The following is a 21,408-nucleotide window of genomic DNA, read 5'->3' on the forward strand; positions in this document are numbered from 1 at the left end:
TTATTCAGTCCTCAAACCAACCATATGAGTGCTGTTGTTATTTCGATTTTAAACATGAGGAAACTGAGGTATAGAAGCATTAAGTAAGTTGCTCAAGGTCTCATAGTTATTAAATGTCAGAACTGAGATTCAATTCCAGGTCATGCCAGCTGCAAAGCCCATGCTTTTAACCACTGTGCTCTATGGCAAAAACACACTGGATTGTTCTTATCCTCAAGAAGCTAATGGTGTGTGTGTGTCTTCAATATACAATTCTTTTCATACATATACTTTATCTACATATAGTATGTGTTTATTGTCTTAGCTGTCTCCAACAGTCCTTTCCACTTACTCTATGCCTACAAAATCATTTCTATCTCTCTTTCATAACTTTTATTCACTCATGGTTAGTGCCATCTCTAACTTCTTTCAAAAGCAGTTGGATATGTCCTAAGTTAACTCTGTGGATAGAGTTAATAAGGGAAAAAGTTTAATTCCCGTAAGACAATGAAATTTACTCTATTTTCTTAAGTAGATAGAATACATCATGAACATCAATTTCAGTTACCTCTTATAACAACTAAAATGGTTAAGGTTTTATCAGTATCTCGCAAAACTTGCCAAAAACATCTTCCTGGTATTTTTGAAGCTAAGATTACAATGTTAGTCTCTTTTTGTACCTTTTAATTATTTCTTTTTATCATTAGTTTGTTAGTCACTCTTTTCTATATCTCTTAGTTGCTTGTGGAGCTGAGTGAAAGCGTCAGATCCTGGCGATTGAGGACATTGCCACGTTCTTTGTTCTTAAAAAGCTTAGCTTTCCTTTCAAAGATTTTTGGAGATCAAGAACTTTAACCTCCTTTTAATCTAATAATGTGATTGAAATTGAGTAACAGAATCATAGACCCTTAGGCAGAAACAGATTTTCAATTTCTTTCTATTTCGAGGTCTAGTTTCAGCTGATATGAATGGATTATGCTCAAGGGTCAGAACATTAAGGACAAAGGCTTTCTGGAACTCTGAAGCTCTAGCCCTGACATTGCCACTCACTGACTTTCCTCCACCTTCCTGCTGCCTGATCTAAGAAAGCAGCAGACTTGGTGAAGGGAAAAGGTACACATGGGCACTGCAGCCATCAGATGTTACTCTGCCTTTACTATGATGGTAAGCTGAGGCAGGCAGATGAACACCTCTGAGCTTTACTTCCTCATTTGTAAAATGGGTTTCATGCAGTCATTCAACAGATGATAATGGCATCTGCTAGGTACTGTTGAGGCAACTACCACTAACTAGGTGCTAGTTTTATGTACTTAAATAGAATTATTTATATTATCTCATTCAATCCTCAGAACAATTCTGAAGGATAATAATAAAAATAATGATAAGTAATCACCGCAGTGGTTAACCCTTATGGAGCATGTCCTATTTGCTATCTGTTGTGCTTGTAACGTTATGAAAATTAATTTAGTCCTCATAATAATCCTTTGAAGACATTGTTGTTTTACCCATTTTCAGATGGCAACTGAGTTTCAGAGAGATAAAGTTGGTGGTCTTTGATGAGTCACCTAACTCCTAAAGGACGGAGGAAGGATTTGTACACAGGCACTTTAACTCCAGATTCTGTGGTTTTTGTTGTTGTTGTTGTTGTTTTTTTTTTTGAGACGGAGTCTCACTCTGTCGCCCAGGCTGGAGTGCAGTGGCCGGATCTCAGCTCACTGCAAGCTCCGCCTCCTGGGTTTACGCCATTCTCCTGCCTCAGCCTCCCGAGTAGCTGGGACTACAGGCGCCCGCCATCACGCCCGGCTAGTTTTTTGTATTTTTTCAGTAGAGACGGGATTTTGCCATGTTAGCCAGGATGGTCTCGATCTCCTGACCTCGTGATCCGCCCGTCTCGGCCTCCCAAAGTGCTGGGATTGCAGGCTTGAGCCACCGCGCCCGGCCCAGATTCTGTGTTTTTAATCATCATGATACTCTGTACAAATTTATTACAATAAATAGTGTTATATTTCTAAGGATAACAGTAGATTCTATGCTGTGTGTGGTGGCTCACACCTGTAATTCCAACACTTTGGGAGGCCAAGGTGGGAGAATCTCTTAAGCTGAGGAGTTTAAGACCAGCCTGGGCAACATAGCGAAATCTCGTTTCTACTAAATTTTTTTTTAGTTAGCTGGGCATGGTGGTGCACCCTTGTAGTCCCAGCTACTCAGGAGGCTGCAGTGAGACGATTGCTTGAGCCTAGGAAATTGAAGCTGCGGCAAGCTATGACCACACCAGTGCACTCCAGCCTGGGCAACAGAGTGAGACTGTCTCCAAAAAAAAAAAAGGAAGAAATTTTAATAGGCCTTCTCTGACATATTGCAGCTCGTGGGACAAATTAATGGTGAATATTCAGATTCACATTATCTAATCACTATATGCAGTAGGTAGTTCTTTTTGTTGTTGTTGTTTTTGTTTTTTTTTTTAAGCTGACATCATGTTTTATGTAATGTTTCCCTCCAATAGAACTGAAACAGGCTACGGACAGCATCACCTTATGGGAGGCCCAGAGTAGAAAGACCTCTAGGGTGTTGAGGAAGAGGTGTCTGTCTCATTAATTACCTTGTATGGTTATAGTGATATCAAGAAGATTACATAAAACCTTATGCCAGGCAGGCAGAAGAAAGAAAAACAATCTGTTCTGATAGGGTTAAGGGAGACCCACAAAATGTAGAGAAGCAGTATGTGCAAAAATGTTCATTAAAACTGGTTAAAACAGCAAAAAGCTGAAAGTAACTTAAATGCCTAGCTAATAAAAGGGAAATGATTGAATCAATTATGGGCCATTGACCCGATGGGTTATTTTGCAGCTATGTATTTATATAGTTTAAGGTTTTTCTTTTGCAAAATTTTTATCTGCTGTACTTTGAAAAGAAGAAAATCATCTTGATTTGATCACACTGAGATAATCACTATTAAATTTTGGTTTGTTTTCTTTCAATTTATGTTTCTGTTTTCTTTATAATGCAGCAGCCATTATAAGGGATAATTATAAAGATGAGGTAGCAAAATTGTAAAATGCTATAATAAGTAAACGAGCAAGATAAAAAGTTTTTACAACTATGGGAATAAATAGTACATAGGAAAAATGATGGAAAAGAACTACACTAACATTTTAACGGTGGTGATCTGAGGGTGCGATATTACGAGTGATTTTATTTTCTCTATTTTCTACATTGTGCTTATAGGTCACCAGTGAGACACTCTCAAGATGCCTTGAGTGTTAAACTAATAAAATCTATGCTTACTGATGACTCCTCCAAATCCTTGCTACTCAGTGTGATTCTCAAACTAGCAGCATCAGCATCATCGGGTTGTTTATTAGAAATACAGGCTCCAACCCAAACCAACTGAATCAGAAGATGATTTTGACAAAATCCCCTGGTGATCCTTATTCATGTTAAAATTTGAGATGTATTGCTCTAAATGATAGGTTTCCTTATTTCCAGAAAAGCAGAGTTTGATAATAGCCTAATTAATGGTATTACTAGCCTAAAAATAATGTTCTTATAGAAAGGGATTGATAAGAACATTGGCAAATGGAAGTGAAACAGGTTTTGAAAATCTGACGCTGTCGAAGGCTGAGAGAGTCAACTTGCAGATCCCAAAGATAGTCAGTAGGGACTTGAGGGTTCCTGTGGATCATGAGGGGTTCACCTGGTTCTCCAGGCTATGAACATGTGTCAGTATAACTTCTCCACTGGTCTTTGCTCTAGCTCTGTCATCACAAGGCTCTCTGGCTATAAACTGGTTTTTCTTCTAGCTTTACTTCAGGGAGAAATTGCCCTTATCATGTGTCTGAGAGAGAGCTAGTCTTTTGAAGAGTCCTGTGATTCTCATTAAAGTGTAATAAATTGCCTTATCTTAATGCATGAGCCATAAACTGTAGTATCCAGATTTATTTTCAATTTTCATTTATTACATCAGCATCTTTGTGAATTTGTAGATCTGGCATGCTTTTAGTTTGTAAATATTCATGAAAGAGAGGCTGATTAATTTTAAGGAGTTATTGATAAAATTACTGATGAAATTTTAGATAATTAAAACCACCTTAAGGAAGGCCCTTTCAGGATGGCATGGACCTCCCTGTGGGAAATGTAGGTGGCTTTTGGAAACTGTATTAACTTTGTAATTGACTTTTTAAAAACTGAAATGAAAAAGGATACAAATGGGAAAGAAAGTGTCTTATAGTTTTGTTATTCAAGGAATCCTGACTTATTTGGCATCTTTCAATTCAATTGACACTTCTCAATTACTGAATTTTCTCCCTCTTCAATATCAGTTTTTGAAAGTATTTGAGGACCATAGAATTTTGGTTTTCTGTGACACCTCAGGAGTTAATGTTGCTCAATCTTTTCCTTTATAGAATGAGATCTTTTTTTCCGACATTTTACATAATATCCTCAGAGAAGATCACGCCCTGGTGACTAGAGCTGTGGCCTTGAAGGTGGAACATTTCAAAACAAGTGAAATAGAGGAACTCTATGACTTATTTACTTACAGCAAGGTAAAAGCAGTTAGAAATTTCCTTTGGCTTTGTACTCTTGTAGAAAGTTGCATAAAATGGATTCTAAGGGTCCTATATCAATATACAACTTAAAACTTTTTATGAAAATAACCTTATTTTAATTCAATACATAGGTTTCAGAAAACATGATTAAATTAATTCTCACCTTGCAAATATCAATCAAGCCCATATTAATGCTTGGATCCATCAACCATAGACTTTAACAACTTGCTACTTTTAAGGTGAACCCTTCTGCTTGATGGAAATTTATTCTTGCTATGTAAAGATCTCAATTTTTAAAAATGTTATGTACTCTGCACTCTTTACATGTAGGACATCTGCTTACCTTTTACCTCTTAATTAGTGTACTATTTTATTAGCACATTCCGAAATAATTCAAACATTCAACTAAAATGCAAAATGTAATCAGGAGCACAGCTCAGAATATTGCTTATAAATATGGAATGTGTCAGTATGGGGATATTGAATTTCGTTCAAATAACGGAGAGCTTCTTTTTTCCTAGGGAGCGTCTATGGCCCGGATGCTTTCTGGTTTCTTGAATGAGCATTTATTTGTCAGTGCACTCAAGGTGAGCTTGCAAAATAGTTGTTACCTGGATGGCAGTAAACAGAAATTGCTTTGGCATGTTATTTATTTTAACCTTAACTTTTCTATTTTTACAGTCATATTTGAACACGTTTTCCTACTCAAATGCTGAGCAAGATGATCTGTGGAGGCATTTTCAAATGGTAATTGTCCTACTTTCTGACATGTTCTTGCTGAGTTGTTTTGTATGATACTGGAAAAGACTGGGAGGCCATGGGTGAATGGCAGTTCCACAGAAAAACAACTTTGTCTTGTTGTAGAACTCCCTTAGGTCATGGGTAGTGTCTTTAGTCTTCACTATATTTCCAGTGCCCAGAACAGAGCATGGAACATGTTAGATCAATAAATATGTGTTCATATTTATTGAATGAATTAATTAAAGAACCATTCATATATAAACAGAGTTCCAAATTTGCCCCAGAGGATCACCCACTGCAGGACTACTACATAAGCGAGGAAGAGAATAGCTACCGAGCTTCTTTTTGGACATTGCTACTTCAAAATGTTTCACTGATAACCTTACCTGCTTTTGTGATGATTTTTTAAAACAGGCCATAGATGACCAGAGTACAGTTATTTTGCCGGCAACAATAAAAAAAATAATGGACAGTTGGACACACCAGAGTGGTTTTCCAGTGATCACTTTAAATGTGTCTACTGGCATCATGAAACAGGAGCCATTTTATCTTGAAAAGGTTAAAAATCAGACTCTTCTAACCAGCAAGTAGGTAGCTTTGCTCTTCTTTGTCTTCACTTTCCTTGGGGTGAGCTCTGACCCAATGGAATCCAGCCTGTGGGTGAAGAAGCATTACGCCCGCTGGGCATACACACTTCTGCAATGTGACTGTGTACTAGGGTGAAGCAGAGTCCTTGTGTCCAGGCAAGGCTAGAGACCCACAGTTAGGGATTCAAGACACAGTGCCCCTACCCTGGGATTTAGGGTTACATCAACGACCCAAGCTGTGGGGTATTGTGTGTTCCTCTTCGTCCCTCAGACAGAGGTAATGAATTACTTGGGATTCTAAGTTGGAGACAATAAGATAGAGCCATAGATTGCCACATGTTAGTGAAGAGGAAAGGAAGTCTTATTGCAGAGTAGTCTTCTCTTCCTTAAAAATGAAACTGAATGGTAACTATTTCCTTGAGGAATAGTTCTGTGCGGGGGTGTGCACATATGTGTGTGGATGCGTGCATTTGTGTGTTTGTAGCCATACCCACAACATTAGAATGATGGCCTTTAGATTCTGTTAGACCTGGGTTCAGATATTGACTTCTCAAAAATTCAAACCTTAGGTGTTATTTAAGCTCTGTGAGTTTCAGTTGCCTTATCTATAAAATACACGCAGTAGCATGTATCCCAAAAGATTGTGTAAAAGTGAAAAGAGTATAAAATAGCCTAGACTATATCCCTTTCTTCTTCTCTTCCCTTTCTTAATTTATTAGCTGATTTTCAACAGTTTTTGGTAGTTTTAATCTTCACATTTCATTGCAGTATCAGCACAAATGAGTAATTAATTTTCAAATACCATCACCAAAATTTTCAGATAGTTCTACTCTTTCTTTAAAGCCTTAGGAGAGAGAAATGGGACACTCAAAAGTTCCTTCTCCCTGTATTACTCTGCGATTTTTGAGAAGACCTGTGTGTCTTCGCTATGCAGATAAACACAGACCCACAGCTGACAGTCTTCAAGACACCAGGCTTGTGAGAGCTTAACAAGATTGGAAATATTGCCCAAACTCTGAGTAGAGTATCTCTTCCGATGATGAATGTGCTTCCTGTGGTTGGCTACTTCATCCAGGTCACATCCAGCAATGTGGGAAGAATGCAGACATTCAATAAATATAAATGTCATGGATGATTCCTGTTGAATACTTTTCAGATGGGGAGAATGCTTGAGGCTGAAAGTATTTTGAAGTGATTGTCAAGCTCTTTCTTCTAAACTACTTTTCACCTCTCTGGGCATGGATGGATTTGGGTCTGTTTGCAGCATTTGAACTACCCTTGAGTGAAGCCAGGTGTCTATAATTTAACATACACAGGCCTTGAAGGTTTCAGACATAAGAGTTTTAGTAGCTACCTAAGTTATAAAAGGAAGTAAATCCATAAGACATAACAGGAGAGAGGAGTAAACAATAGCGAAAGTAAAACTAGCTTGTAAAAACAGTGGTGAGTAATCCTCTCTGCATATCCAGGGAGAATGACCAAAGAACCCGAGTTCTGTGTGCTATTTCATCGTCTCTTTAATCGTGGCTCAGAGTGTATGTTTTTATGTGCGAAAAGTAACTAAAGTTTTTATTTTCTTCCAATAAGTGACACATGGATTGTCCCTATTCTTTGGATAAAAAATGGAACTACGCAATCTTTAGTTTGGCTAGATCAAAGAAGCAGTAAGTAACAAATTTTAAAAACATCTTTACATATATGCACATCTAAAGGCAGGGAATAAAATACTGAAATGTCTAGCTTTTGAAAAGCTATCTCATTTCAAACTTAAATATTCTTGTTGAACATAGAGTTTTAAAGAAAAGTGTCAAATCAAAAGCTATTACATGTGAAAAATATATAATGACCTGGTAAGAGCAATATATATTTTAGAATTCCTTTAATTTTTTGTTTTATTGTTTATTGTTTAGAATTGAGTATGTAGTATAAATAGGTATTAAAACCTTTTTTAAATGTACCATTTCAAATTATTCCCATATTCCTTTATAGAAGTATTCCCTGAAATGCAAGTTTCAGATTCTGACCATGACTGGGTGATTTTGAATTTGAATATGACTGGATATTATAGAGTTAATTATGATAAATTAGGTTGGAAGAAACTAAATCAACAACTTGAAAAGGATCCTAAGGTAACGTTACTTTTGATACTTTTAATTAAATATAATTTATAATGCCTTCTCTAGTGTTTTAGAGGTTGAACATTCTGGTAGGAAGAGATTCTACCTTCATCCCCGCCCCTCACCTCCAGGCTTACAAAAGATTTTTTTTTTCTTATTCTTAGCAAGTGGAGATTTTGATTAAATGTGTTGTGTTTTTGAACATTCATCTTGCTTTTCCAAAACAACCTTTCCAGGTAGGAATCAGGATGCATTTTCCTATTAATCATTAGTTTTGTGATCTTCGGCAAATGACTTAAATGTCCTGGTTGCATTTCTTCGTTTTAAAATGAGAATATTATTCTATTTTATTCATCATGAGGATTAGAGATGATGTAGGTGAAAGTATACTTAAAATTTCTAAACCCATAATAGGTACTCAGTAAATGCTAGAAAATACTAATTTTACTTCTAAAAACATATTTCCACTCTCCCTCAGAAGAGAGAAGTTAATTCACAAAACATCAGTAATAATCCAATATCACTTTATATCATAAAAAAACTGTAAGTAATTATGCAGTGTATAAACACTAAAATGTTGGCCAGTTCTAATCAATCAGATTTTAACTGGATTAAACTAAATTTCCATGAGTGGAGCTGGACGCCGGCTTAGGAGTCAGTACTGTTGTCTCTGCTGTGACTTGCTGTGAGCCCTTGGGTGGTTCATTTAGACTCCATTTACGAAACTGGAGTGTTGAACTAAAAGATGTCTCTGTGGTAAGTGTCTCTGTGTTTGAAGGTTCTCTGAGACACACAGCAGTTTCTCTAGCATATTGGTTTAGAGCTTAGATTCTGGGTCAGGAAGACTTATGTTCCTGTTTTGTTCATTGTTTGCCAGATGTATGGCACCTTCGAGCCAAATCTCCCCTTTTTAAGAATATGTGAAAAAACAAAACAAACCAAAACAAACAAACAAACAAACAAAAAACTCTCTTCAGTATTCCTGGAGGTGAGGGGTGGGAGTGGAGGTGGAGTCTCTTCCTAACAGAAAGATCAACCATTAAAAGGCTAGAGAAGGCATCCTGGTTGTACCTCAATTTCTTATATGTGTAATAATGGGTGTAATATACCAAACTTAAAGGCTTATCGTGAAAATTAAATAAGATAATATATGTATTATGTTTAACAAAGGCCTGACACAATTCAGGGATTCATAACATATTCTGTAATTAAAACAAATTATTGGGATTTTGAATAAAGCTACAAAGGCCACTTACAATAATATTTTCTTTTCAAATCTTTTCAAAGCGTCTAAATTCTTATTACATTTTGAAGGGCATTCTAAGCCATGAAAGCACGAGGTTATACCATTATAGTAATGATTTATTGAAACCATTATAGATTTACTTATTGAAAAACAGAGGCAAATTATTTCTACAACATAATTGGTGAGCAAATAAAAGAGAATCTTTATGATTAATATTAATCTAGAAAACGTGTTAGTATTGCCAGAAAAGAAATTAGACTATACCAGCTGAAGAATTTAACTTGACTTGCTCGGACCCTTAAAGAAATGCTGTGAAGATAAAGTTTTTGAACCAAATAGATCACAGTGCTGAGAGGTGCTGAAGGTATGATGTAGGAGGCCTTGGGCCCCCTTAGGGACTGAGCTGACAGCAGAGTCTTATGGCCTGGCAATGCCAGGGAATTCAAATAGGAGTCTAAAGAATTACACTGGCAATTGGCCCCTGCCGTTCCACAGATATAAAGGGAACTGTTGGTGGCATTCTGTCACATCAGTAAAATCTTAAGATAAATACCATGTGAAAAATTATAGTACCTCAATGTTACCAAAAGAGCACTAAATAATACTTATTTAAGGGCTTCTATGCCAAAAACGTCCCTGAAAATAATTTGGATGTTGAAATACAATTTAATGTATACTTGGTTTGGAGAGGCCTTTTAAAATTGGTTGCCTATTTTATTTTTTAACACGATATGTTTCCAGAGTATTTTGGCAAAACTCTCTGCTGTATTTAAACCTTATGATTGATATCCAGAGGGTTCATTTATTTAAAAAACAGATGTATGATAAATAAATTATGGGGACTATCCTCAGTAATTATTGTTTCTCTGCAGATGAGATAATTCACATGAAGGTGTTTTATAGGCAGCAGTAATCTTTAAATTGTTGTTATTTTGAAAATGTTACTGAAAAATGTTCTCATCTTCTTCTGGACATATTTGGGTCTAATTCTGCAGGCTATTCCTGTTATTCACAGACTGCAGTTGATTGATGATGCCTTTTCCTTGTCTAAGTGAGTATATTTTCTTCTTTCATGGTTTTAGAATATACCTCGAGACCTTTATAAAAATAATAGCTTCATCACTATGAATTTGATTATTTAGTATATATAGGCCATAACTGATTCAGAATAGGATGCAATTCTGTAGCTGCAATGGAATTTTATAATATAATGAGTTGCTGGAAATAAAAAGACTACCAATTGAGATTTGGCAGTGATTTCTGTTATCCAAAGGTGATGGCTACAATTTTAATGCAGTCTCGCCTGTATTTTAATATATTGCACAATTATTTATTTTATTTATATTAGATTTACTCAGTGTAAGATATGCTGCTAAGTGTTTATAACCAGGTAAATTAATAAATATTCAGAGTTTAAATTTTCAGTCAATAAAATTAGGAATATATGTAGTAAATTATCTAGTATTTTTTCTTTCTTTAGCCAGACATATTGCTTGAGTAAATGTCTACTTATTTTATCCTTCTTTACTCCTTTTTCCCTCTGTGACTTGCAGTACATTTCCTTGTCTAATACTTTGCTGAAATTTCTCTCTCTCTAAGATCACCATGACTTTACTATAATTGACTACATCCTCCTAAAATGTCATTTTGGCTTCCTTAGACTCTGATATGCAAACCTGGTTCTCCTTGTGTATCTGACTCCTCTTCTACTACTGTGAGCTTCTTAGGACCAATCATGGTTATATTACTTTCTTCTATCTTTCGTTTGATAACTCATTCACTCTTGGGTTTTGGTGACCATTTTATTGCGTATCTGTAGAGTGCCAGCAGATGTAAGGTCCTCAGTAAATGTTTGTGGAAGAACATGTTGATGACTTCCAAATCTACATTGTTACTTATCTTTCCTCCTGTCTTAGGTTTATCCTGTGGTCATATGAATTCAGTACCTTAAACCCTGAACTTCATTTTTGTCTCTACCTTGCTCTTGCTATCAATTTCTCCCTGCATGGCAAAGGTACTCTTCTTTTCATCACCCAAACTTGAAACCTCAGAGATATCCTTGATTCCTCTCTTTACTTCATCTTACATGCACAGTCACCAAGTCTTATCTCTTCATTCTTAGAAATGTCTTTCGGAGGCTCACTTTACCACTTTCACTGCTTCCACACTAAGCCAAGCTTTCTTCATCTCTTGCCTGGCCTATTAGATTGGCCTCCTGTCTTCAGTCCTTTTGAATTTCATTCTGTCTTCTGTAACACTATTGCAATAAAATTGTTAGACGTCAATTTCATTATGCTTTTCCAATTGTTTAAATGCCTAGAGTACCTTTCCACCTAAACTCTTCATCCTGACATTCAAGGATCTGCACAGGCTTGAGCCGACTTACCTATTAGGCCCTATTTCTCACTATACACAAAGGAAATCCCCTGCCTCAGTTAGCTTCATCTGCCCATCACACTAATTCCCACCTTATCTTATTTGTCCTGGGCTGCCCTCCTCTTTTTCTACCTATTTTAATCCTATGCATCCTTCACTGCTCTTCCCAAGTTTCTCCTCCATGAAGCCTTCCTTGACTTTTCTATCTTATCCCTGACTTTTCTACATGCATATTTTCCTTCTTTGCTACTTTACAGTATTCACTGCCTTTTCTGGGACTTTTCATTACTGGTTTCTTATGCATAAGTCTCAGCTCTTCATTGAAGCTCCTCAATGGTAGGCAAGTGCAGTGTCATATGTACTACAGGCATACCTTGTTTTATTGTGCTTCGCTTTAAGACTTCACAGATATTGCATTTGTTACAAATTAAAGATTTGTGGCAACCCTGAGTCAAGCAAGTCTATCGGCATCATTTTCCAGCAGCATGTGCTCATGTTATGTCTCTGGGTCACATTTTAGTAATTCTTACAATATTTCAAACTTTTTCATTATTGTTATATCTGTTACAGTAATCTGTGAACAGGAATTGTTGATGTTATGACTGTAATTGTTTTGGGGTGCAATGAATTGTGCCTGTATAAGGCTGCAAACTTAATAATTGTGTGTGTTCTGACTGCTCCACTGGCTAGCCATTCCTCCATCTCTCTCCCTCTTCTTTGGCCTTTCCATTCCCTGAGAATCAGTAATATTGAAATTAGGGCTGGGCGCGGTGACTCACGCCTGTAATCCCAGCACTTTGGGAGGCCAAGGCGGGCAGATTGTGAGATCAGGGGGTCAAGACCATCCTGGCTAACACGGTGCAAACCACGTCTCTACTAAAAATACAAAAAAATTAGCTGGGCATGGTGGTGGGCACCTGTAATCCCAGCTACATGGGAGGCTGAGGCAGGAGAAAGGAATGAACCCAGGAGGCAGAGCTTGCAATGAGCCGAGATCACGCAACTGCACTCCAGCCTGGGTGACAGAGCGAGACTCTGTCTAAAAATAAAAAATAAAATAAAATTAGGCCAATTAATAACCCTACAATGGCCTTTAGGAGTTTAAGTAAAAGGGGGAGTCCTGCGTCTTTCACTTTAAATCAAAAGCTAGAAATGATTAAGTTTAGTGAGGAAGGCATGTTGAAACTGAGATAGGCTGAAACTAGGCCTCTTGCACCAAACAGCCAAATTGTAGATGCAAAGGATAAGTTCTTTAAGGAAATTAAAAAGTACTACTCCAGTGAATACATGAATGATTTTTTTAAAAAAAGTGAAACAGCCTTATTGCTGATAGGGAGAAAGTTTCAGTGATTTGAATAAAAGATCAAACCGGCCACAGTATTCCCTTAAACCAAAGCCTAATCCAGAGCAAGGTCCTAACTCTCTTCAATTCTATTTAGGCTAACAGAGGTGAGGAAGGTACAGGAAAAGGTGCTAGTTTAAAGCTAGCAGAGGTTAGTTCATGAAGATTAAGGAAAGAAGCCATCTGCACAACAAAGTACATGGTGAAGCAGCAAATGTTGATGTAGAAGTTATAGTAAGTTATCCAGAAAATCTAGCTAAGATAATTGTTAAAATGGCTGCACCACTGGGCGCAGTGGCTCACGCCTATAATCCCAGGACTTTGGGAGGCTGAGGCAGGCAGATCACGAGGTCAGGAGATCGAGACCATGGTGAAACCCCGTCTCAACTAAAAATACAAAAAATTAGCCTGGTGTGGTGGTGTGCGCCTGTGGTCCCAGCTACTCAGGAGGCTGAGGCAGGAGAATGGCGTGAACCTGGGAGGCAGAGCTTGCAGTGAGCTGAGATCATGCCACTGCACTCCAGCCTGGGTGCAGAGCGAAAGTCCATTTCAAAAAAAAAAAACAAAAAACGGCTGCACCAAACAACAGGTTTTTCTGTTTTTTTTTTTTTTTTAGCATTATTATATTTTAAGTTCTAGGGTACATGTGCACAACATGCAGGTTTGTTACCTATGTATACATGTGCCATGTTGGTGTGCTGCACCCATTAACTTGTCATTTACATTAGGTATATCTCCTAATGCTATCCCTCCCCCCTCCCCCTACCCCAGGACAGGCCCCGGGGTGTGATGTTCCCCTTCCTGTGTCCAAGTGTTCTCATTGTTCAATTCCCATCTATGAGTGAGAACATGCGGTGTTTGGTTTTTTGTCCCAACAACAGGTTTTTCAATATGAAACAGTCTTATATAAGAAGAAGATGCCCTCTAGGCCTTTTATAGCTAGAGAGGACAAGTCAATGCCTGGCTTCAAAGTTTCAAAGGACAAGCTGACTCTCTTATTAGGGGCTAATGCAGCTGGTAGCTTTAAGTCGAAGCCCATGCTCATTTACCATTCTGTAAATCCTAGTGTCCTTAAACATTACCTAAATCAACTCTGCTTGTGCTCTGTAAGTGGAAAAACAAAGCCTGAATGACAGCATATCTGTTTACAGTATGGTGTGCTGAATATTTTAAGCCCATCGCTTAGATCTACCGCTCAGGAAAAAAAAAAAGAAGGTTCCTTCCAAAATATTACTGCTCATTGACGATGCACTTGATTACACAAGCACTATGATGGAGATGTACGAGATTAATGCTGTTTTCATGCCTACTAACATAACATCAATTCTTCAGTCCATAGATCAAGGAGTAATTTCTTTCTTTCTGTTAACTCTTACTATTTAAGAAATATATTTTATAAGGCTATAGCTTCCATAGATAATGATCCTTCTGATGAATCTGGCCAAAGTAAATTGCAAATCTTCTGGAAGGGATGAATCATTCCAAATGCCATTACGAACATTTGTGATGCATGAAAGGAGGTAAAAAAAAAATCAATATAAACAGGAGTTTTGAGGAAGTTTTCAATCCTCATTGATGACTTCAAGGGGTTAGGATTTCAGTAGAGGAAGTCACTTCAGATACGGTGGGAATAGCAATAGAACTAGAATTAGAAGTGGAGCCTGAAGATGCGACTGAATTGCTGCAATCTCATGATCAAACTTGAGTGGATGAGAAGTTGCTTCTTATGGACGAGCAAGGAAAGTTGTTTCTTGAGAAAGAATCTAATCCTGGTGAAGATGCTATGACCATTGTTGAAATGACATCAAAGGATTGAGAATATTATGTATACTTAGTTGTTAAAGCAGCAGCAGGGTGTGTGACAGGATTGACTCCAATTTTGAAAGAAGTTTTGCTGTGGGTAAAATGCTGTTAAACAGCGTTGCATACTACAGAGGAATCTTTTGTGAAAGGAAACTGAGCAATGTGGCAAACTTTATTGTTGCTTATTTTAAGAAATTACCATAGTCACCCCAGCTTCCGCAACTACCACCCTGATCAGTTAGCAGCCAAGGTTATGACTTGCTGAAGTCTCAGATTGTTGTTAGCATTTGTTGACAGTAAACTACTTTTAAATTAAGGTGTGCATACTGTTTTTCTTAGACATAATGCCATTGCTACTTAATAGGCTACAGTATAGTGTAAACATAAGTTTTATATGCACTGGAAAATAAAAAAATCTGTGTGACTTGCTTTATTATGATATTTGCTTTATTGTGTCTGAAACAGAATCCACAATATCTCTGAGGTATGCCTGTAGTTGGTGTGCACATCAGCAGCTGTCAGAGCATTAGATAGAGAATGACTTCTAATTAATACTTGTTGAATGCAAACTATGCTGTCACAAGAATGCATACAGAATGCATAACTGCTCTATTTCCTAATAATCAGTCCAACATTTGGCCTGAATTTTCTCTAGCCTTCAAGACTTTGGACACTTGAAAGTACCAAATTGAAATGGAAGGCCTGTCAACTTTGCTTGGGTTTCATTCTTTCTATAAGATGAGACAATTACCTTCTCATTTCTTGACTTATTCACATGCCTTATTGAAGTCAGGCATTGAATCATGGAACAAATATCGAACGCATGCAAATTACTTAGCAAGTGAAGGTTTTTTGAGTGTGTGTGTTTTTAAATCAAACAGAAACAATTATATTGAGATTGAAACAGCACTTGAGTTAACCAAGTACCTTGCTGAAGAAGATGAAATTATAGTATGGCATACAGTCTTGGTAAACTTGGTAACCAGGGATCTTGTTTCTGATGTGAACAACTATGATATATACCCATTATTAAAGGTAATTTCATTCTTTCTTATGTAGTTTTTAAATAAATCCTCTCTTCTTCTTTTTCATATTTTAGCCAGCATCTGTGAGACAGGTCTTTTCCAAAGTAATAGTCTTAGTTCCATATATATATATCCATTTCCTTAACAATGGCTGATTGATCTTGGAAGAAAATACCTTAGTCATAGACCTGGTCTAGGAGATGAGTGAGGTTTGGAAGGGTACTTCATTGTTGGTGAAGTGGCAGTGTGTCCTAAGAAACCAGAAGTGGATGGAAATGGTATGACTGTTTTTTTAGGGAAAAGAATAGTATTTATTAGCAACTATTTTCCTAAGAGATTGTTAGGTAACCAGAATGAATTGTAACAACTCTGTGTCTATAATTGCAATATTCTGACTCATAGGAACAGCACTTAAATCCAGAGAGATATGTTCCAGAAAATGTAAAAATTTGAAGATGCTTTTGATCTTTTGAAAGGGAGAAATCAGAATTACTGAACAGAGAAATGACATGCCATCATAAATTTAAAAATATATTTTCCATTGTTAGATCTTAAATAGTAATTACAGGAAAAAATAGCAAAGGTGAAATCAAAGCAAAAGTTAGGTAGCCCTCTTTGGGGAGTTACGGGTCACACAAACCAAAAAGTATGTTAGGTGATGATTTCAAGTGAATTTCTGGGCCATTCGGAGGGTGAGATCACAAATACCTCTAATGGTCCCAGACTTTCTTTTTCCTAGTGGCCAAAGTACCAACGGGAATTTAGCTGACCTTGGGATGGTGATTAATAAAAGAAGGCACTAAAATTTTGGTGAAATTGAGGAGGCTCATTGATAACATCTGATGACTTGTTCTGGGTAAAGAAGTAAAACTAATACTTGTTTTTAAAGAATTTCAATGAACAGCATCTAGTTAATTCTTAGGGATATATTAGTAAATGTCTAATTTCTATAATTTTATATTTACCAGCGGATAGCTTATGTTGATTTTAAAATTAGGGCTTCGGTTTGTCCAGGACATAAACCAGTTCTTTTTTTTTTTTTTTTTTTTTGAGGAATGTATACTTAGTATGGATGTTTTATGGTAGAAAGACTGTTTTATATTTTTACATTTCTTCTCTGTTTTGAACATAACTGGAAATGTATGCAATGATGTTAAATGATAATTATAGCTAATTTTTTTTGAGTTATTGCTTTGTGCCAGGCAATGTGCTTGCAATATATTATATTATTTAATCCTCATAATACACTGTAACATTGGTATTATGGTAAACCACGTTTTATGTAAAATGGAACTAAACCCAAAAAGGTTAAAAAATAAACCAGTTATATATTTAGTAACAGATAAAGATAATTTCTGAAGAAGTATCTGCCACTTGCCTATCAATGTCTTTTCAGATAAATAAATAGAACACAGTGAAAATTCAGTGTTTGCAAGCCAGAATTAATAGTGTATTTTCTTTGTTGTTTATAGAAGTACCTATTAAAGAGACTTAATTTAATATGGAATATTTATTCAACTATAATTCGTGAAAATGTTTTGGCATTACAAGATGACTACTTAGCTCTGTAAGTATGTTTTCAGAAGTGATAATTGAGTAAAACGCATTCATATTAATAGGCTTCCAGAAGTAATAAAATAAAACCTTCATACCTGTTATTCATTGAGATATTTTATATGCTATTATTATTTGAGAACAATAGCTCAGAGGTTGGTGGGCAACATGTATTCTAACAGAAAATAGTCGTTTTAGATCTTAATTTACCTGCAAAGCATGTGCATGTACACATAGGAACTTACAGCTCTATGTTCTCAAAGCCTAGACTACTGATTGAAATTATAAATGTTTCCTACCATTGGTGAAGGTGTGCTAAGCAAAGCTAGCCTATACCAGTGAGTTGAAGGGCATGGGGAAGCCACAGGGGAAAAGGTCCCCTCTGTATATTATTGTTAACATAAATTCAGTCATTATGCAGATAAGATGAGGTAGGTGGACAGTGATATAGATCAGTCACTGTGTGTGAGCACAGGTTAGTATCACAAATGACTTTTATATTACCAGTTTGGTGAGGAGAGTAAGCACATTGTCATGGTGGTCTAGGAAGGAGGCAAGAGGCAAAATGGGGTGGTAGTATTTCCGTCTTCCTTGTGTCCTAAGTTTTGTGCATAGGATGGTCTCTAGATTTAGGGAGGGACTCTGTAGCCAGTAACAGGATAGGGATTATACCTACAACTTCTGGCCAACATCAAGTTCAAATCAATTAGACCAAGCAAGAAATACAAAATATACAAAGTATGATTATTCTGACTCAATAGTACTATTCTGGGAGGGCAGAAATTTTAGTGCTAAGGGATGTGACTGGAAGGACATAAAATGTAATGGATGAGTAGGTGGACAATGGTAAGGAATAGCTGGGATCGAGAGTGGCTAGGCAATTTGTATGAATGAATGGGAAGGCAAAACTGTGCTCAATCAGGCAGCATATTTGTTAACCAGACATATCCTTGGCTCTCCTAAATCGGACTGAAGTAGCCTACTCTTTATAGCATCCCAGGGACAGTTCTCTTCAGAGCAGCTCTAGGGAGTTCGACTGCACTTCCACAGAACTCCAGCTTGTTGTTACCAGCTTTAGATTAGGATGGGTGAGGAGAGGGAGTGAGTAGAGTACGTAAATGAATACCTAGAACTGTCTCTCAGAGGACCTCCACCCTTACACATTCCTCTTCAGCTTATCAGAAGGTCAGGCCAGGCTGGGTTGAAACTGGAAGATGGAGTAACAGAGATTTGGCGCTTGCATTTTCTGGAAACCTATGGCCAATTTGGGTTTCTTTACCCTGACCCCAAACTGGAGTAGGGACCACAAGGCATCACTTACCTGGATTTATTATTGGTCTTCACTCTATTCTTTTGAACTTATTTTGTTTTAAAGTACAGTGTATACCCCTGCTCAGCTGTAAAAACAAACCAAACCAACCAAATACCTCTATTCTTCTTCTGAACATGTATATAACAGCCAGGAGGAGTAGAAGAAACACACTAAAGCAAGAGAAAGCAAATTGTAGAAGGGGAGAAATGAACTCTTCCCTTTCCCTTTCTTGTATAGAGAAAGAACTTTATTTTAAAGTCTATTAGATCAGATACTCTAAAATCATTTTTTATCCATAAGGCAATTCTAGTAAAAGAGAGGAAAAATAAATTGACAACAGCTGTGGAGTGTGTGTACACCCATGTGTGTTTGAGGGAGATGAAGGATGGCAGTAATTTGTTTCTCAGTTTCAAAAAATACTGGTCTTAGGAGCTTTTTTTGGTGCCTAGGAGCCTCTCAGTAAATATTTCTCTGAATCTTAAATATCTCTGTCATCCACAAAAGCAATTTTTTTAAACAAACCCAATGTCATTGAAAGGATATTTAAAAATACCCATCTTTTTATGAAACACACATTTTTGGAAGCAGAGAAAATGAAGGTGGTAATGCAAAATAAACTGTTTTTCTTTGACTTTTTCTTCAAGAATATCACTGGGAAAACTTTTTGGAACTGCGTGTTGGTTGGGCCTTGAAGACTGCCTTCAGCTGTCAAAAGAACTCTTCACTAAATGGGTGGACCATCCAGAAAATGAGTGAGAGTAATATTGTAATTCCTCTTGTTTTTGTCCTATTTAAGCACCAGCAATTTCCCTTTTTGATGTACTCACTGTGGGAATGAGTGTTTTGCTTTCACTTGGTTAGGCGCTCTCTCCTACTATTCTTTTCAAATACCTTTTTAAAAAAACCAATGTTTAATGTGGGTCTGTGTATAACAATAGACTAGAATTTATACAATGAATTGTCACCTAGGACCTTTCACTGCCAATGCATTCTTCCAATAAGCACTTATTTGGAGCTGTCTCTGCTTGATTTGAGTCTTAATAGGTTGTTCTTTATGATTGTTTGTGATTGTTATATCTATGAGTGCAGCAGAGCACCTCCCTCTCCATCTCTCTCTTAGTTTGTTGCCTCACTGAGCGCTGAGACTCTCATTTTGGTTTTATTACCTTTAATATACCACCTTAGATGGACTCTTAGGAAATGTGATAATGAGATATGAGATACAAGACCAACTTGTATTATCAATATACTCTATACTATTCTAATTTCCTTCTTTCTTAAAGCCCCTTAGTTTGGAATTGATGATCTCTTCTCATGGAATTAATGCTAATGACAGTTCTGACAATTGCCTCTCTAGATTCCTACTTTTGACCTTTATATCTGTGACTACAAATATTTTTTCTAGATTCATACTCTAAAATTTGATAACCTGGGGAAACAAAACTACTATGAAAAATATCATTTTATGTTATATTTTACAGAATACCTTATCCAATTAAAGATGTGGTTTTATGTTATGGCATTGCCTTGGGAAGTGATAAAGAGTGGGACATCTTGTTAAATACTTACACTAATACAACAAAGGAAGAAGAAAAGATTCAACTTGCTTATGCAATGAGCTGCAGCAAAGACCCATGGATACTTAACAGGTGATTATGCTCAACTTACCTTGAAAGTTCCTGGAAATGGAAAAAAATAGAAATGTGCTAATGTAAGTATTAAAACGATGCATATTTGTGCTGCACCATCTTAGAACCATGTGATTTTGATTTCATTTATTTAAATTAACTCTTTAGGTTAGATGTTTAAAATGTATTTTTTGCAAATGCACTTTTGCAGATTTATGGAGTATGCCATCAGCACATCTCCATTCACTTCTAATGCAACAAATGTAATTGAGATTGTGGCAGCATCTGAAGTTGGCCGGTATGTCGCAAAAGACTTCTTAGTCGACAACTGGCAAGCTGTGAGTAAAAGGTAAGAAGGAGAGTGAGACCTTTCTTTCATTTAGGTCACTGGTTTGGCGCTGGAAGCTCAGCTGTAGTCTAGCTAGGTCACAAAAGTCCTTTGCATTGACTAGAAAAGTGATCATTTTTCCTTCGTTTAGTCTCACTACAAACTGCCTGTGTTATGGAAGAGCAATGCATGAACTTTTAACTATGGCTTGAATATTTTTATCTTTTAGTTGACAACATGCCATACTCATAAAATAGATGCCTATGCTACTTCTGATAAATTTGCCTTAGTTCACTTTTCTTGCACATTCTGCACAAAAAGTGTTTCAGACTCAAATTAATTTGCTCTCTACATCTTATGCATTTGTTTTTAGGGCTTAGTTTATAGTCAGCAGTTTTGCTCAATTTTGCTAATACTTTTGTTTGAATAGACAGTAACATTATTTATGGATTGTAAGAAGGAAATAAAAGTTCAACTTAATAATTAAAATTTTATTTATAGTCAAAATGGCACAGGAACATTTACTTAGTTCTTTGTACATCTGAATATTTAATTATCACTAATTAAACAGATATATTTGACATGATAATATGTATGTCACTAGTCCTAATGTAATGATAAAGGTAGTATAAAATTATAAGTAAAAATGCTTATGCCAGATTAAATTTTATATTAATGATATGGAAAGTATCTATACTGAATTTGCTAAAATGTGACTGATCACTAACAAGTTAGCACTTCGTTTTTCTTACACATATTCCACTGTATGCTACTCTTGAAGATGGGGATGAAAAACCTTTTGGGACAGATGGAGACAATAGCT

General features: G+C 36.6%; 1 protein-coding gene across 1 annotated transcript in view; it reads left to right on the forward strand.

Annotated features, from left to right (window-relative positions):
• LVRN (laeverin) overlaps positions 1-21,408 on the forward strand; it is a 75,795-nt gene that overhangs the window by 41,473 nt on the left and 12,914 nt on the right. The window contains exons 7-18 of the mRNA XM_031666413.1: positions 4,383-4,523; positions 5,048-5,113; positions 5,208-5,273; positions 5,682-5,854; positions 7,442-7,518; positions 7,844-7,983; positions 10,213-10,268; positions 15,620-15,773; positions 17,236-17,330; positions 19,274-19,381; positions 20,111-20,278; positions 20,469-20,606. Coding sequence (XP_031522273.1) covers positions 4,383-4,523; positions 5,048-5,113; positions 5,208-5,273; positions 5,682-5,854; positions 7,442-7,518; positions 7,844-7,983; positions 10,213-10,268; positions 15,620-15,773; positions 17,236-17,330; positions 19,274-19,381; positions 20,111-20,278; positions 20,469-20,606 — 1,382 coding nt within the window. The remainder of the gene's footprint in view (positions 1-4,382; positions 4,524-5,047; positions 5,114-5,207; positions 5,274-5,681; positions 5,855-7,441; positions 7,519-7,843; positions 7,984-10,212; positions 10,269-15,619; positions 15,774-17,235; positions 17,331-19,273; positions 19,382-20,110; positions 20,279-20,468; positions 20,607-21,408) is intronic.

The sequence above is a fragment of the Papio anubis genome, chromosome 5, assembly GCF_008728515.1.
Source record: "Papio anubis isolate 15944 chromosome 5, Panubis1.0, whole genome shotgun sequence".
NCBI lineage: Eukaryota > Metazoa > Chordata > Mammalia > Primates > Cercopithecidae > Papio > Papio anubis.